The 12,749-nt window shown below is 30.4% G+C and overlaps 1 protein-coding gene across 3 annotated transcripts in view; it reads right to left on the bottom strand.

The window, feature by feature from the left end:
- Positions 1 to 385: 385 nt before the first annotated feature.
- The window catches only part of LOC124540091 (eyes absent homolog 2), a 38,777-nt gene continuing 26,413 nt past the window's right edge, over positions 386 to 12,749 (bottom strand). For all 3 annotated transcript variants that reach the window (XM_047117508.1, XM_047117511.1, XM_047117509.1), the window contains 12 exons: positions 9,528 to 9,868; positions 8,979 to 9,093; positions 7,883 to 7,981; positions 7,442 to 7,586; positions 6,924 to 7,077; positions 5,230 to 5,329; positions 4,731 to 4,902; positions 4,452 to 4,541; positions 3,907 to 4,118; positions 3,281 to 3,403; positions 2,807 to 2,928; positions 386 to 2,495 (listed from right to left, as the gene is read on the bottom strand). In XM_047117508.1, coding sequence (XP_046973464.1) covers positions 2,314 to 2,495; positions 2,807 to 2,928; positions 3,281 to 3,403; positions 3,907 to 4,118; positions 4,452 to 4,541; positions 4,731 to 4,902; positions 5,230 to 5,329; positions 6,924 to 7,077; positions 7,442 to 7,586; positions 7,883 to 7,981; positions 8,979 to 9,093; positions 9,528 to 9,868 — 1,855 coding nt within the window. In that variant the 3' untranslated portion in view covers positions 386 to 2,313. The remainder of the gene's footprint in view (positions 2,496 to 2,806; positions 2,929 to 3,280; positions 3,404 to 3,906; positions 4,119 to 4,451; positions 4,542 to 4,730; positions 4,903 to 5,229; positions 5,330 to 6,923; positions 7,078 to 7,441; positions 7,587 to 7,882; positions 7,982 to 8,978; positions 9,094 to 9,527; positions 9,869 to 12,749) is intronic.

The following is a 12,749-nucleotide window of genomic DNA, read 5'->3' as shown; positions in this document are numbered from 1 at the left end:
ACATAGGTATACTGATTATAATCTGTATGGTACACTTTATAAACTTTTTACAAATATGGCCACATATTGTCTGGGCATTTAAAAGTCTTCACCATGCGAAATAAAAAATCAGTTGACATAATTCATGGGGCTTCTGGGTGCAAACTAGATGATTGTCGCTGGTTGGTGGTCAAAATTAAAAAAAAATGTTCAAGTATTCGCCGAATGGTCAAAATTTAACTATTGTAAAAACATGGACCTTTTTAAATTTCGACCAATTTTTTCTACGATAATTCTAATTTTTCATAGATAACATCAAAGAGTAATTATCGGAGATAATGATCTCAAATATACAAAAAAAAGGTGCAGAACTATTTTGTCTTTGGCAAAATAAGTAAAACAAAAATAATCATCAAATAATATATTTTATTTACACTTCGATTAATCGTAACTTTCGAATTAAATTTCATATCACTAGCGTATAAGCTATTATCGTGTACATCTAAAACATTACTCTGTATTTACAATTTCCAATTAATTAATTTTTATATATAATGTATTGCTAATTTCCATAAAACACTCGTCTTCAAGACACAGTTAAATCTACATGTCTACATGTACATGTAAAAAACATGTTCGTTGAATTGAAAAAAACATGTGCGGCGCGATCAGAGTGCGTTTACATCTAACGATTTAAGCCATTGAAATTTCGTTGTGAGAAATTATATTTTGTACACGTCACTCGAACATTATTTTTGGCAATGAAATAACTCATTCACGTAACGGCTATATTGTTTCGTTATAACTTGTACATAAAAACTATAACTGCATAAAGAAAGTATCAAAAAGCACTATTATTTAAGATTTAGAGCAATAAAATAAAATCATCTAAAAATATTGCAGTATATTGATAGCTATTTGGCAGTAATGGCTAATTATAAATATAAAATGTATAGCAACAAAACCATACTTTAGGATTAAAATAACGTTACATTCTGTTGTACACTATCGTTATTTATTATTTTTCGTTGTAGGATTTCGTTAATTTTAACGTTTACAAAATATCTCGTGCTATATTATAAAAGGAACGATTATGAAATGAAACTTCTTTAGTCAGTATGAATGTCAAATTACAAGGTCAAATTTATGTATAATTTATACGTTTTAGTTAAACTGACGCAAAAAAAGTTTCACTTCTGTCACGGGTACCACGTGTAGTTGTAATTGCATTTATTTTATCATATTTCGTAGCTATATTGTCATAACACGACTATACAGTTGCTTTACAAAAGAAATATATTCGTTTTCATATCGCATGATATAAACGGGACTTAAATAAAGTTTATATTAGTGATAATAAATTATCACTAATATTCAATTATAAAGTTATTTGATACAGAAAATTATAATTACCGTAAATGTAAACAATTGATTAAATCAATTAATTAACGATACAACGTAACAATATGGAAAAATAAAAAATGCCCCAAAATGTTATCTTGATATAATAAACATTCCTCTAAAAAGTTTTTACTAAAAATATTAATTATCTGTACATTGTATAGTATATATAAAAACTTACGTAGTAGGAATGGAATTAGAATAAATCTAATTTAATGTTTTTTCTACATACAATTGAATAAATATTTACAAAAGAAATCTAAAAAAAATTTTCTCGCAAGTTTTGAGCTGACTTTGAGCTTTAAAACTAAAATATTTATTTTACTGTTTAAAAAGATTTACTGAATAGGGCTCTCGATTTACATTTAATACAGAAATGTACTTACATGTGAGCCATTATGTCTAAACAAATATTGATATGATTTTGTATATAAATATAGTTGTACGGTTTTGATAATAATTGCTAAATGCGATGATTTAATGTTGTCTTTTAAAGATTAGTTTTTTTTTTAAATGGAAATAAAAATACTATGTATTCAGAAGATTTAAGGAGCAACTAATTGCAATATGTTTCATAGCCACTCAATTATAAGGAAAATTATAATCAGTGTTCTCAATTTAAAACTATAAAAAAATAGTTTGAATGTTAATTATGTATGAATTAAATCTATTTTATTTATATGTGAATTTTTAGCTAAAGGGTCGAAATAAAATAAAAAGGGGTAAGAAACTCAAATCAGATTGTAAATTAAAATAGGAATATGAAGATAAATACCGAATATCTACAACACTAGTACCAGGACAGCAGTGAGGTGTAAGAAGCTTGGATCCTGGCAATGTGTCATCTTCAATTTGTTAAATTGCATTCACAGAACAAAAAACTTTATCTATTTCGTAGTCATAACGCAAAACGAGTACCAGGACAACAGCAAATCATAAGAAGCCCATGTCGAGCGCGTTGTATAGAGCAGCGATGTCCGAATGACCGGATATCCTCCAGAAGGGGTAATTCTTAGCTTTCGCCGCCGCTTCTTCATCTTGACCGTCTCCAATGACAACGTATGTGCACCTCTCCCCAAACCGTTGTTTGATTTTTTCAAAGCATGTTTCTTTTCCTAAAAATTAAGTTATTTTATTAAAAATATATACATATCAAATATATTTTATATTCAGTCATTTAAAATAAGTATAAATGATATGGTGGCTGTTAATATATATATATTTATATCATTTTTATTAGATAATCGGGAGACCTAATGGTATGTGGTCGCCACCGCCCATAGATATTGGTGATGTAAAAATATTAACCATTCCTTACGCCATTAAGCTTGGGAACTAAGATGTGTCGCTTAAGCCTGTAGTTGCACCAAATCATATATTTTCATTTCATCTATATAATGAACTGAGAGTAAGTGATGAAAATTACCTGTCTTAGTTGCGGAATATATATTTTCAATAGGGAATACGCCTCCAAGACCAAATAAAAGAACTTTGGCAAGCGCTGGAACTAGTTGTGTCGTCGTTACTAGTACATTCACGCAGTTTTCTCTGCAATAATTAAAAACAATGTTATTATACGTCGAATTCTATTATGTGATAGCATTTAACCAAATATCTGTGAACTTTAGGCTGAATTTTATACGGAGGCTACGCTGAAACTCTTCTCCGCCTCACAAACTTTCATCCGATTCGACCACAAAAGAAAGTAACATACTCCGTAAATCTTCTAATAAAACTTTAGAAAATATAGCTGGGCTATTAGAACATTCCATGGAATATGTATATCTTGTGATTATCTATCTATAATTTTACTGCAATTGGATTTACCTCGAATATTTCAAGTACAGTTATTCAATTATATTCTATATATTTTAAGAGATTATATTTGCATATATTATACCTTGAGTTAATCATATTGAGGCACTTGCAAGCAAGTGTGAGCCAGTTGTCCGTTGCTTGTTCCAACTCTGCTCTTAACTGTAACCATTGTTCTCTCTTCGCTGGACCTAATAAACCACCCACACTGAAATAATAGATTTCATTGTTTTTATTAAAGTAATACACCCAAATAACATGTAACCCTAAAACTAAAAAGTTTTTATATTGATAAGTAAATCAACCTAGGAATTTTCGTTCGACAAACATTTGAAATATATGAATGCTAGTAATTTTTAAATCAGTTTAATGTACATTGTTTTCAACTTTTAGAAGTTTGTCTACTTGTAGTTTAAATAAGGAATTAAATTTTTTTTTTATATTTGTCATAAAATCACCGGTAACAGGTACTAAAACAGGAAATTTGTGAAACATTATTATTTATTTATTAGTAACTAACTAACTAACTAAATAGCTGTGTATATAATATAATAATAAATAATCAATCGAATTATTAAATTAATAGTTGATGTATTTAGTTTATGTGGAAATAATTTGAACTGTCACCCAACATAATTAATGTTTAAATTGTATGTAAATTAATAATGACTTATTTCTTAAACCAATTCTGACTGTAAATTAATTACGCACCTATTTCTGTAGTTGTTGTAGGTATCCTTAATCTTTCGGTATCGGAAAGCCAGCTTTCTCATCCAATCGACGCCGCCGCGAACACCAGGAGCGCATAAGCCGGTATTAGGTGCGGCGCTCGCGTGAAATCCATCTGAGGCGAAGTTGTACGCGGATAGGTCTTGACCATTGTCATCAGCCGCCACTGCATCTATGTGCTCCTGGTCACAATCCTGTAACATAATATCTATTTATTACATAGACTGACTAATTAACATAAGTGTATATATAATATACAGGGTTATTTGGTAATTCGACATATTCCCGTTAAGAGGTGATAGGGGGTGACTATTTGCAATAATTTTAACCCCCATATGCATACTGCAAAAGTGAACCATTTTTGAGGTATCGGGTTTTTTAGATTTTTTTAAGAATAGATATTTTTATACGTCACTCTCTAAACTACTTTTTCAAGGAAGACTTCAAGAAAACTTCTAAATTTAAAAAAACATATGAGTATCGTTATAATACCAGTTAATGTTGACAAAAAAATGAATTAAAAGTACCTCAACATCATTAAAGAAGAAATGTGTGTCAGCTAAGCTGAATATCATCTCTTCCATTCTGAAGCCTAATTGCACTATCTGCTGTGTATCCTGCAAAGAGATAATAAATATTTAATAATGTTTATATTATTAAAAACAAATAAATGTATACTTAAAAAAATATACAAATATAATTTATAAAAAGCAATAAAAATGCATCTATTTGGATTTGAAATTTTGGCTTGTTTTAATAATTCTTTAATTCATACAAAAATCTCCATAACTAATGAAACTACTTACCTTATTGTACTTAGTTGCATATGTGCCCGTGAGAAGTGAGTGGAAAATTATAATTGTTTCATCCAAATCCCATATAAAAACTCTTTCTGTCGTAGGTTCGGGGACGTGTTGTGCTGGTGAAGATGATGTGTTACGACGACCTCGACCCCGTGATCTGCTTGCTGTGCTTTCACTGTTAACAATACACAAATCTTTTAAAAATGTTTACAATATTTATACTATAGGAGATATTAACATTTTACAAACATTGACAAAGCAAACAATAATAACTTACATAGTGACCTGATTAGGCAACTACATCTGATCACATTTTGTTTTAATTACTAATTTAGAATATAGGATAAGAAAAAAATAATATATGTTAAATATGATTTTTTAGATTAGATTTTAGATTTATTAAAATAATTATTAATTATTAACAAAATTGCTATTGTAAAGTATTTAGCTGTATGCATACAAAAAGACTAAACTGCAGTGTAGTATTTTAAAAATAGCTAACCCTGAGTTTTCTCTGCATCTTCGACTGGCTGGATGCACTTCATTCTTAATCGGAGACAGCGGAGTATCATTAAGAGTTGGCAGCATTGATGATGGAGATTCTATAACAAGTTATTTGAGATTCTATAAAATAGATAGATTTTATCTTATTTACGTAATGTAAATGATAATAGATGCAAGTATAATTCACAACCCCTATTCTTTAAATAGTGAATATAAATTATGTGGCTAAATAACATAACCAAACCTATCTATTTATAAATTTTAAAATACTTATACATATGTATACAAACATAACTTATGTGTTTTATTCTGTAAAAAACCATAAATATGATTATGAATATCAGAACTCGTAGCTTATAAGAGTATTTAATATTTCACACAATATTAATGTGTTCAAGTGTTACGTTTTAGGAAAAATTGTACAACACAATATTTCAGGACCTGAATTGATGACATTTTACATAATTCGTTGGCATAAATAACAAAGTTTATTAAAATTTTATGTCCCTGTAATTTGTAACTTGATTTAAAACATACTCTTCTTGTCCGAAGTCTATTACAAGAATACTTTATAAATAAAATCACTACTGTTCATTATTATTACAATATATTTTTTAGTATCTACTTACACTGTGCACATATATTAGTAGTAGTAGTAAACATAGTATGATAAGATATTAGCTCTAACTGAATATCATTAATTATGTGTGTTTAATAATAAATAAATAAATCTTTAAAGAAACTGCTGCATTTTTCATGTCCTTTTAGTACACATATTATGTATATATTCCATATATGATTTATCACAGTTGTCAAATGTGATTTTGCTATTAATATACTATTAATGTTAGTTATGTTTTATTCTAAAAAAGATAGACATATTGTAAGGAATATAATTAAGCTCGCTTTTTATGTTCCCCACAAAGGGCAATGATTAATCAAATATTATACTCCTTAAGTGGAAATGTTCATAGATACGTTCATAATTTAACACATTGCCTCTAAATTAATTATAAGATACCTTATAACTACAATAGATCATTATTTTCTGTATTAAAATAGCTTTATGAAACTTTACGCAAAGGTTATGTTTTGAAGAATAAAATAATTTTATTTCAGTAGTTCATTACCGTGATCACTGTCAGAATCAGGCCAATAGTCAGAATTATCATCATGATTCTCTTTTAATTCAGTTTGACTATCCTCTGTCTTTCTACGCTTATTTGGTAAATTTTCCTTAACCATAGTTGGGTACTAGTTTATTGAAAAATACTCAATTGAATAAATGTATTTTCAAATAAATGTATATAGGAACTGTAATAAGAGAATAGTATCATCTAAATCATGTCATTGAAAATGTTCACAATAAAATAATATCGTAGTAAATAACAATACAAGTAGCGCACGAACGAAAACAAACTCACAAAACTAAACGTCAACTTTATTTCTAATTCTAAATTCCAATTTGACAGCGATGAGTAAGTTAGTCTGTTCTCGTTTACCAATATTATTCAGATTCACCTGTTATGATAACCTAAAATGTATTTTCTTCCCTTACAATAAGTGTTATTTTAGAAAATGTCAGGTAGGTAGTTTGTTTTAGATGACAAATATATTTTAGTTATGGATGTGTTCAAAATAATATAACTATTAAAATTCTTTCAATAAATAAATAAACTATATTAAAATTACCAGATAAAGTTCCTCCGAGATGATATGAAGTATGGCCAGCACTGCCACTGCTGCTAGGGGAACTAACATAGGGTGAGTAGCTTGGGGTGGCGTAGTAACCGCCATATTGGGCGACGCTGTGATCGGCGTAACCTGTTGCGTAACTGCTGTAATCCTGTACATAATGATATTAATGTATAATGATGATTTCATAAGGTCGAATTTTAAAAGTCTTAAAAAATTATGTATTTTTTTAATGGCTGGAAAATACGTATTATATTTCATTCGTCTTTTTCGTTAAAGTTTTGAAACATTGTCACTAGATGGCGGCACTGATGTGTTTTTGTTTTACCGGAAATATTAATTAGAAATTGTTAAGTATTATGCTAATTAATACGCAAGCGTTTACGGGCTGATAAACTACTGAACCGATTTTGATGAAAAGTAAAAAAAAACAATGCCATTTTATTGTAATTATATATAAAACAATTTTAAAAATAACTTCATGGTAAGATTTTACATTAGGATTAAGATTTTACCTGTTGTGTATTCGTAAATGACTGCGTTAGACCGCCGTTGTAAGATGGGTAGTACGGTGAGGGTTGAGTTGCGAAGTTACCGGGTACCGAGCCGACGCTGCCAACACCATAGCTCAAATACGTCGGCGTAGCCTTACACGATGATCTAAATGAGTTTGAATAGTTACATTTACATTACATTTAAGCTTCACTCTTTTAAAAACAACAACAACAACAACTGCCTGTATATTCCCACTGCTGGGCTAAAGGCGTCCTCTCCCTTTTAGGAGAAGGTTTGAAACATATTCCACCACGCTGTTCCAATGCGGGTTGGTGGAATACACATGTGGCAGAATTTCTATGAAATTTGATTTTTTTTTAAAAAACAAATATGTTATATATTCACTAGTAGAGAAAATAATTTAGAAAAGCTATTAGATGTCGTTTAATTGTCAAAGTTACCTATTATTAGTGTTGTGCGGTGGCGGGTAGGCCGCATACGGCTGATTGTACAATGTGGAACCGACGTATGACGATCCGCCGCCTCCATACTGCTGCATACTATAAAAACAATACATTTTAAATAGTTTTTATTACAAATACGAAGTAATTACGTCATTACAACTTCCATAATTATGTTTTTAACGAAATGAATGTTTTGAATGAATGAATGAAGTTCATGATAAAACGAAATCACGTTTTATCATGAACTTCAAAAAGAATAAGGATCTACATAAAACGTTTATTTCATAATACATATAAGTCTATTGGTTTAATTATTAATTAATTATTCACCTAAACCTTCCAAATAAATTACTTGGTCCACTGGTAAATGCCGTTAAGTATTTTTGAGTTTAATGCTTTAAATAGACACACATAGAGAGTGAGAGACTGTTTTTCATAATATCATGAATTTAATTCATTGACCTTCTTTCATAATACCTACACCACAATTTTAGGTAAGAATGTCAAGATACAGTAGCAACGAACTACGCCCACTAATAGCACAACCCAGTTTAATTAGCACATTAATACAATTAAGTCTCATAAAGTTTTAGTGTATTTCCTTTTTGAGGCTTCTCGCAAATCCTCTAACGTACATTAATGTCTTATTGGATAAACGAATCAAATAGCTTCCTATAAGACTTGTCTTTTATCGAATATTTTGGAATTTGATTTGTTTTTTTTTTAATGGCAATATATTTTAAACAAGTGCATTTTTATAACTATTGTATTGCATGTTGTCAATGGTCATCTCTAGTATATAATCCCAATTTTGAAAAATATTTAGTTACAGAATAACATTTTGAAAATTGGGATTCACAGCCTCGGGATTTCAAATGGGAAAAAAATCTTATTCGATTAAAATAGTTTTCCGCGACTTAATTAAAGACGATTTTGATTTGATTTCTAATTCTAATAATTTTGAACGCAATGCTATACCGACGATATTGTCATGGAGATTGAAAAAATGTAGTCTTTTAAAAATGTTTTGTGTTGTTGTATCCAGTTATATTTATTCCATGGTATTGTATAGAAGGAATACTATGTAACTTACCTATTATAATACTGGTAAGGCAGCGTGGATTGGTCGTACGGAAGCGATTCGCCGTACAACGCCACGTCTGCTTCGCACAGCCCGGGGCTGCGCACCTCGCTCTTGACACCACCCCCTAATAACACATTTAATATAATAAAGTGCTTTGAACAGTACAGCTATTTATGGAAAAAGTTGTCATTATTGTTGAAAAATATTTGAAAAGTTTTTTTTCGAACTATTAAGTAACTGGTCATGACTATGAAGGGTTATGTATGCCTTTTTATTTTATGGCCAGTTTATAAAAATGCAGAATGTGAGATTTTCTAACAATAAATAAATTCTTATTAGCGCTTCAGAAAAATTTAACTAAATTCCCGTTCCATAGAAAACATATAGGACACAGAACGGATGCTTGAATTCTCTTTGTTTGTAATGTATTATTATTATCATGACATTGGATTATGATTTTGAGGCCAAAGAGATTTCACTTACTACCTTATACTTTATGATAATACAAGAGCTGCCATCACATCATCATCATATGTAAGAATTGTAATTAATATTTACCCGTGCTATCCTCATTCATCAACCAGGCGACAGCTGACGACGATGTCGTTGAACACAATCCGCCAGTCGACGTCAAAGGCAGAGCCAGGCCGGCCAGCGAGGAGCTCGTTGCGCATCCGTTCGCTAAATTGCAACTCTCTACTTCCGTACTATTCGGTAAGTTTAAACCGTCCACTGAGTTCAAACTTAAGGGGTTGTTAGCAGATGATGTCGTGTTTTGAAATAGTGTAGTAGCTCCTGACACTAGAAGCGCTGGTAACGTTGCATCCTGCAGCAATGATGGCGGAGAGTCAGAAGTCGATTCTGATTCGCATGGACTCGTATTGACTTCCCCTGACAACCTTTGAACAAAAAAAAAACATTATTAAAGCAAAAAACAATAATAATAAAGCGCTTTCGGCTTAACGCGATATCGGAATAAAAAACCATTAACCGGAGTTGTTTACGAAGACGCGTCTTTTATAAACAGTCGCTTGTCTAAAATGTCTTAATTTCGGTAAGCGGTAAGTAAACAAACAACTTTAACGTGACTGTAAAAAAGTTATGACATATACAGCGTTGGCTACAAAAAATAAATTTCTCTATTTAAAATCTCAATTAGGTATGTTTCGGGATCGGTACAAAACTGATTGTACCAATTAAGATACGATTTCTGGTATTAAATCACGCGCTGTGTATTTTAAATTATAAACCATAAAATGTAATCACCAAAATCAAATAGCAGATGCCTGAACAGACCCCTCATATCTCATATAATGTACTCAGTGGATTTATCTAACAAAATGTTTACACGTGTTTCGATTAATTTAGCTTGTTATCAACGCCTATGAACGCGCTCGCGCCATTTAATCAACTCCCTCCTGTCACACTTGACAGCTGGAGTGTGACGTCACGGGTCACACACTTGTTCCATATTAAAATAACAACTTTTTAAATTAGATGAAACCTCTTATCTTTATAGCCATTTACTTCGTTTTTTTTTTATTTAGTGTCATAGAATTCTCAGACATAAATAACAATACCTAATAAATCATTTTTAATAATGCCACACCTATAATTAAAATATGTGAAATATACTACGTAATCAAATTAATATAATCAATGGAAATGTATACTAATGGCTCGATATGACAACTTTTTGTTTTATACCAGCTGTTTTATTGCTCTCAAAATGCTTATGTCGAATACGAATTATGAGCATAATTTATAGATATTTATAATTCATTTGACTATATAGACATTAAGAAGCGACGAAGCTGATATAAAATTCAGTTTCTAATGTTATTGAAAACGTTTAATTCAAGAGGAAACAAACTGTTCCTCGGCCTGTCATTACGTATAATAAATAACACAATGCGTATTTATAATATTCATCAGACGGTCGGGAAGTCGAACACATAGCCTTTGTCTAGAAAAAAGAACCCCTGTTTATATTAGTTCGCGCCTTTTTTCAAGTGTCACTTTGCTTTTTGCCGCCACTTCAAGAGTTGCCTACAAACAACACTATCGTATATCAAAAGAACACTCCGGAGCGGAATCGCTGTTAATGTTGGCAGCATTGTCACTATCTTTTTAATTGAAAGCTTTTTTTAATGTTTCGGCTTTTTCACTGAGTCTTTTTACTTGCAGTAGTCGTCGTAAAACTGTTTTTAAATTGTCGTAACAAAAGACTTCAAAGGTTTTGATAGTTGGCCGTCCTAGAGTAAAGAATGACAATCCATATGGCGCAATGATTTACTTGACACATTTTTAGTTTAACGGTCTGCGAGTGAAACTGTGATGTTACTGTAAATTAGTTTTATCGTTGTCACTACAAGCTGGATAATCTAATATCGGTATTAATTTAAATATCATATAATAAAATATCTTCTTACGCCTATAGGACAGGGGTTACTCTATCATCATTGTATATTATCTTAATCGTTTGACAAAACTACAAACATCATAAAACATTCCTTTTGATTAACTAATTACTGAGTTTCTGGCCAGTTTCTCTCGGTAGAATCTACATTCCGAACCGGTAATAGCTTTTCGCTTAATACAGTTCTGTAAAATTATGATTCAAAGGTGCTTGCTGCCCTTGCATAAAAGTATATATTATTTTTTTCATTTTATTCCCGCGAAGTGGGGGTGATTCCCTAATTTATAAATAATTTCTAAGAATTTATTTTTATTAAGAAAATTTGTTTAATTTTAAATAAACAATCGGTTTAAAAGAGGTTTTTAAACGTAATGTAAGTTATTATTTCGACTAATCCTATACAAGCACATGAAACGTAAACAATAAACTCTCTCTGCCCTTTGACAAGGACACAATGGCCGGCACACTCCATGCTTAAAGAAAAAATAATAAGTGCTCGTTGTAAGCAGGACAAACGCAAAGGGTTCTGCAGGTTAAACGTTGAATATAAACAGATTTGTGTTATCGTTCTTATGATACTAAGAGTGGAGCTAGTTATCGATTCACATGTATTTATCACAGAGGTTTTGATATTTTTTGTTTTGTGTCGAGTTTAAACTAAAACAGTTTAAGTAAAGATACTTTTAAACTTAATTAATTTAAAACTTAATTTAAACGCATTTTTGAACCAATAGATCAGTACATAAATTGTACAATGTAAAATGAAGAAATTGCAATAAATTCTGTAGTTACGTATTTCATCAATAAAATAACAAATATCAGTTTTTTTTTTTTTATAAACAATTCAATTTATATAAATGTACGATTAATAATTCACTTTTCTCTATTGCTTATATAGTTATTTATTTATCAAATTCTATGATTTTCTACTAATGATTATACCTTTATCACGATGCCTCTGTTTAATCTATTCTATTCGACACACACAATTTTTGTTTTTTTTAAAAACTTACATTTAAACTCCTTGCGTATTTTTTCAAATTGCAGATTAAGTAAGCGGAATCCTAAAACGTGGACCCTCTAGCAACCGCCATTTGGCGTCCACGTGTCAAACTTTCGGTTGCTAGAATATTAATTGCTAATTCCTTTTTTTACAAACAATATATTTATTAAACGTCGTGAACACTAATGTCTCGAACATTATTAATTGTAAATGTTTTATCAGCACTTGGCCAACTATTATTTAATATTTCTCAGTTAAAAATGCATCATCTTATAATTAGTTCGTTGTCATTTTGAGACCTTTTGTCTATTTGTTTTATCTTGTAACATATTTTATTAATAGCATAAGTCAATTTTTG

Source organism: Vanessa cardui, chromosome 24, assembly GCF_905220365.1.
Source record: "Vanessa cardui chromosome 24, ilVanCard2.1, whole genome shotgun sequence".
Lineage (NCBI taxonomy): Eukaryota > Metazoa > Arthropoda > Insecta > Lepidoptera > Nymphalidae > Vanessa > Vanessa cardui.
The sequence above is the reverse complement of the archived record's forward strand: the minus strand, read 5'-3'. Positions and strand labels throughout refer to the sequence as shown.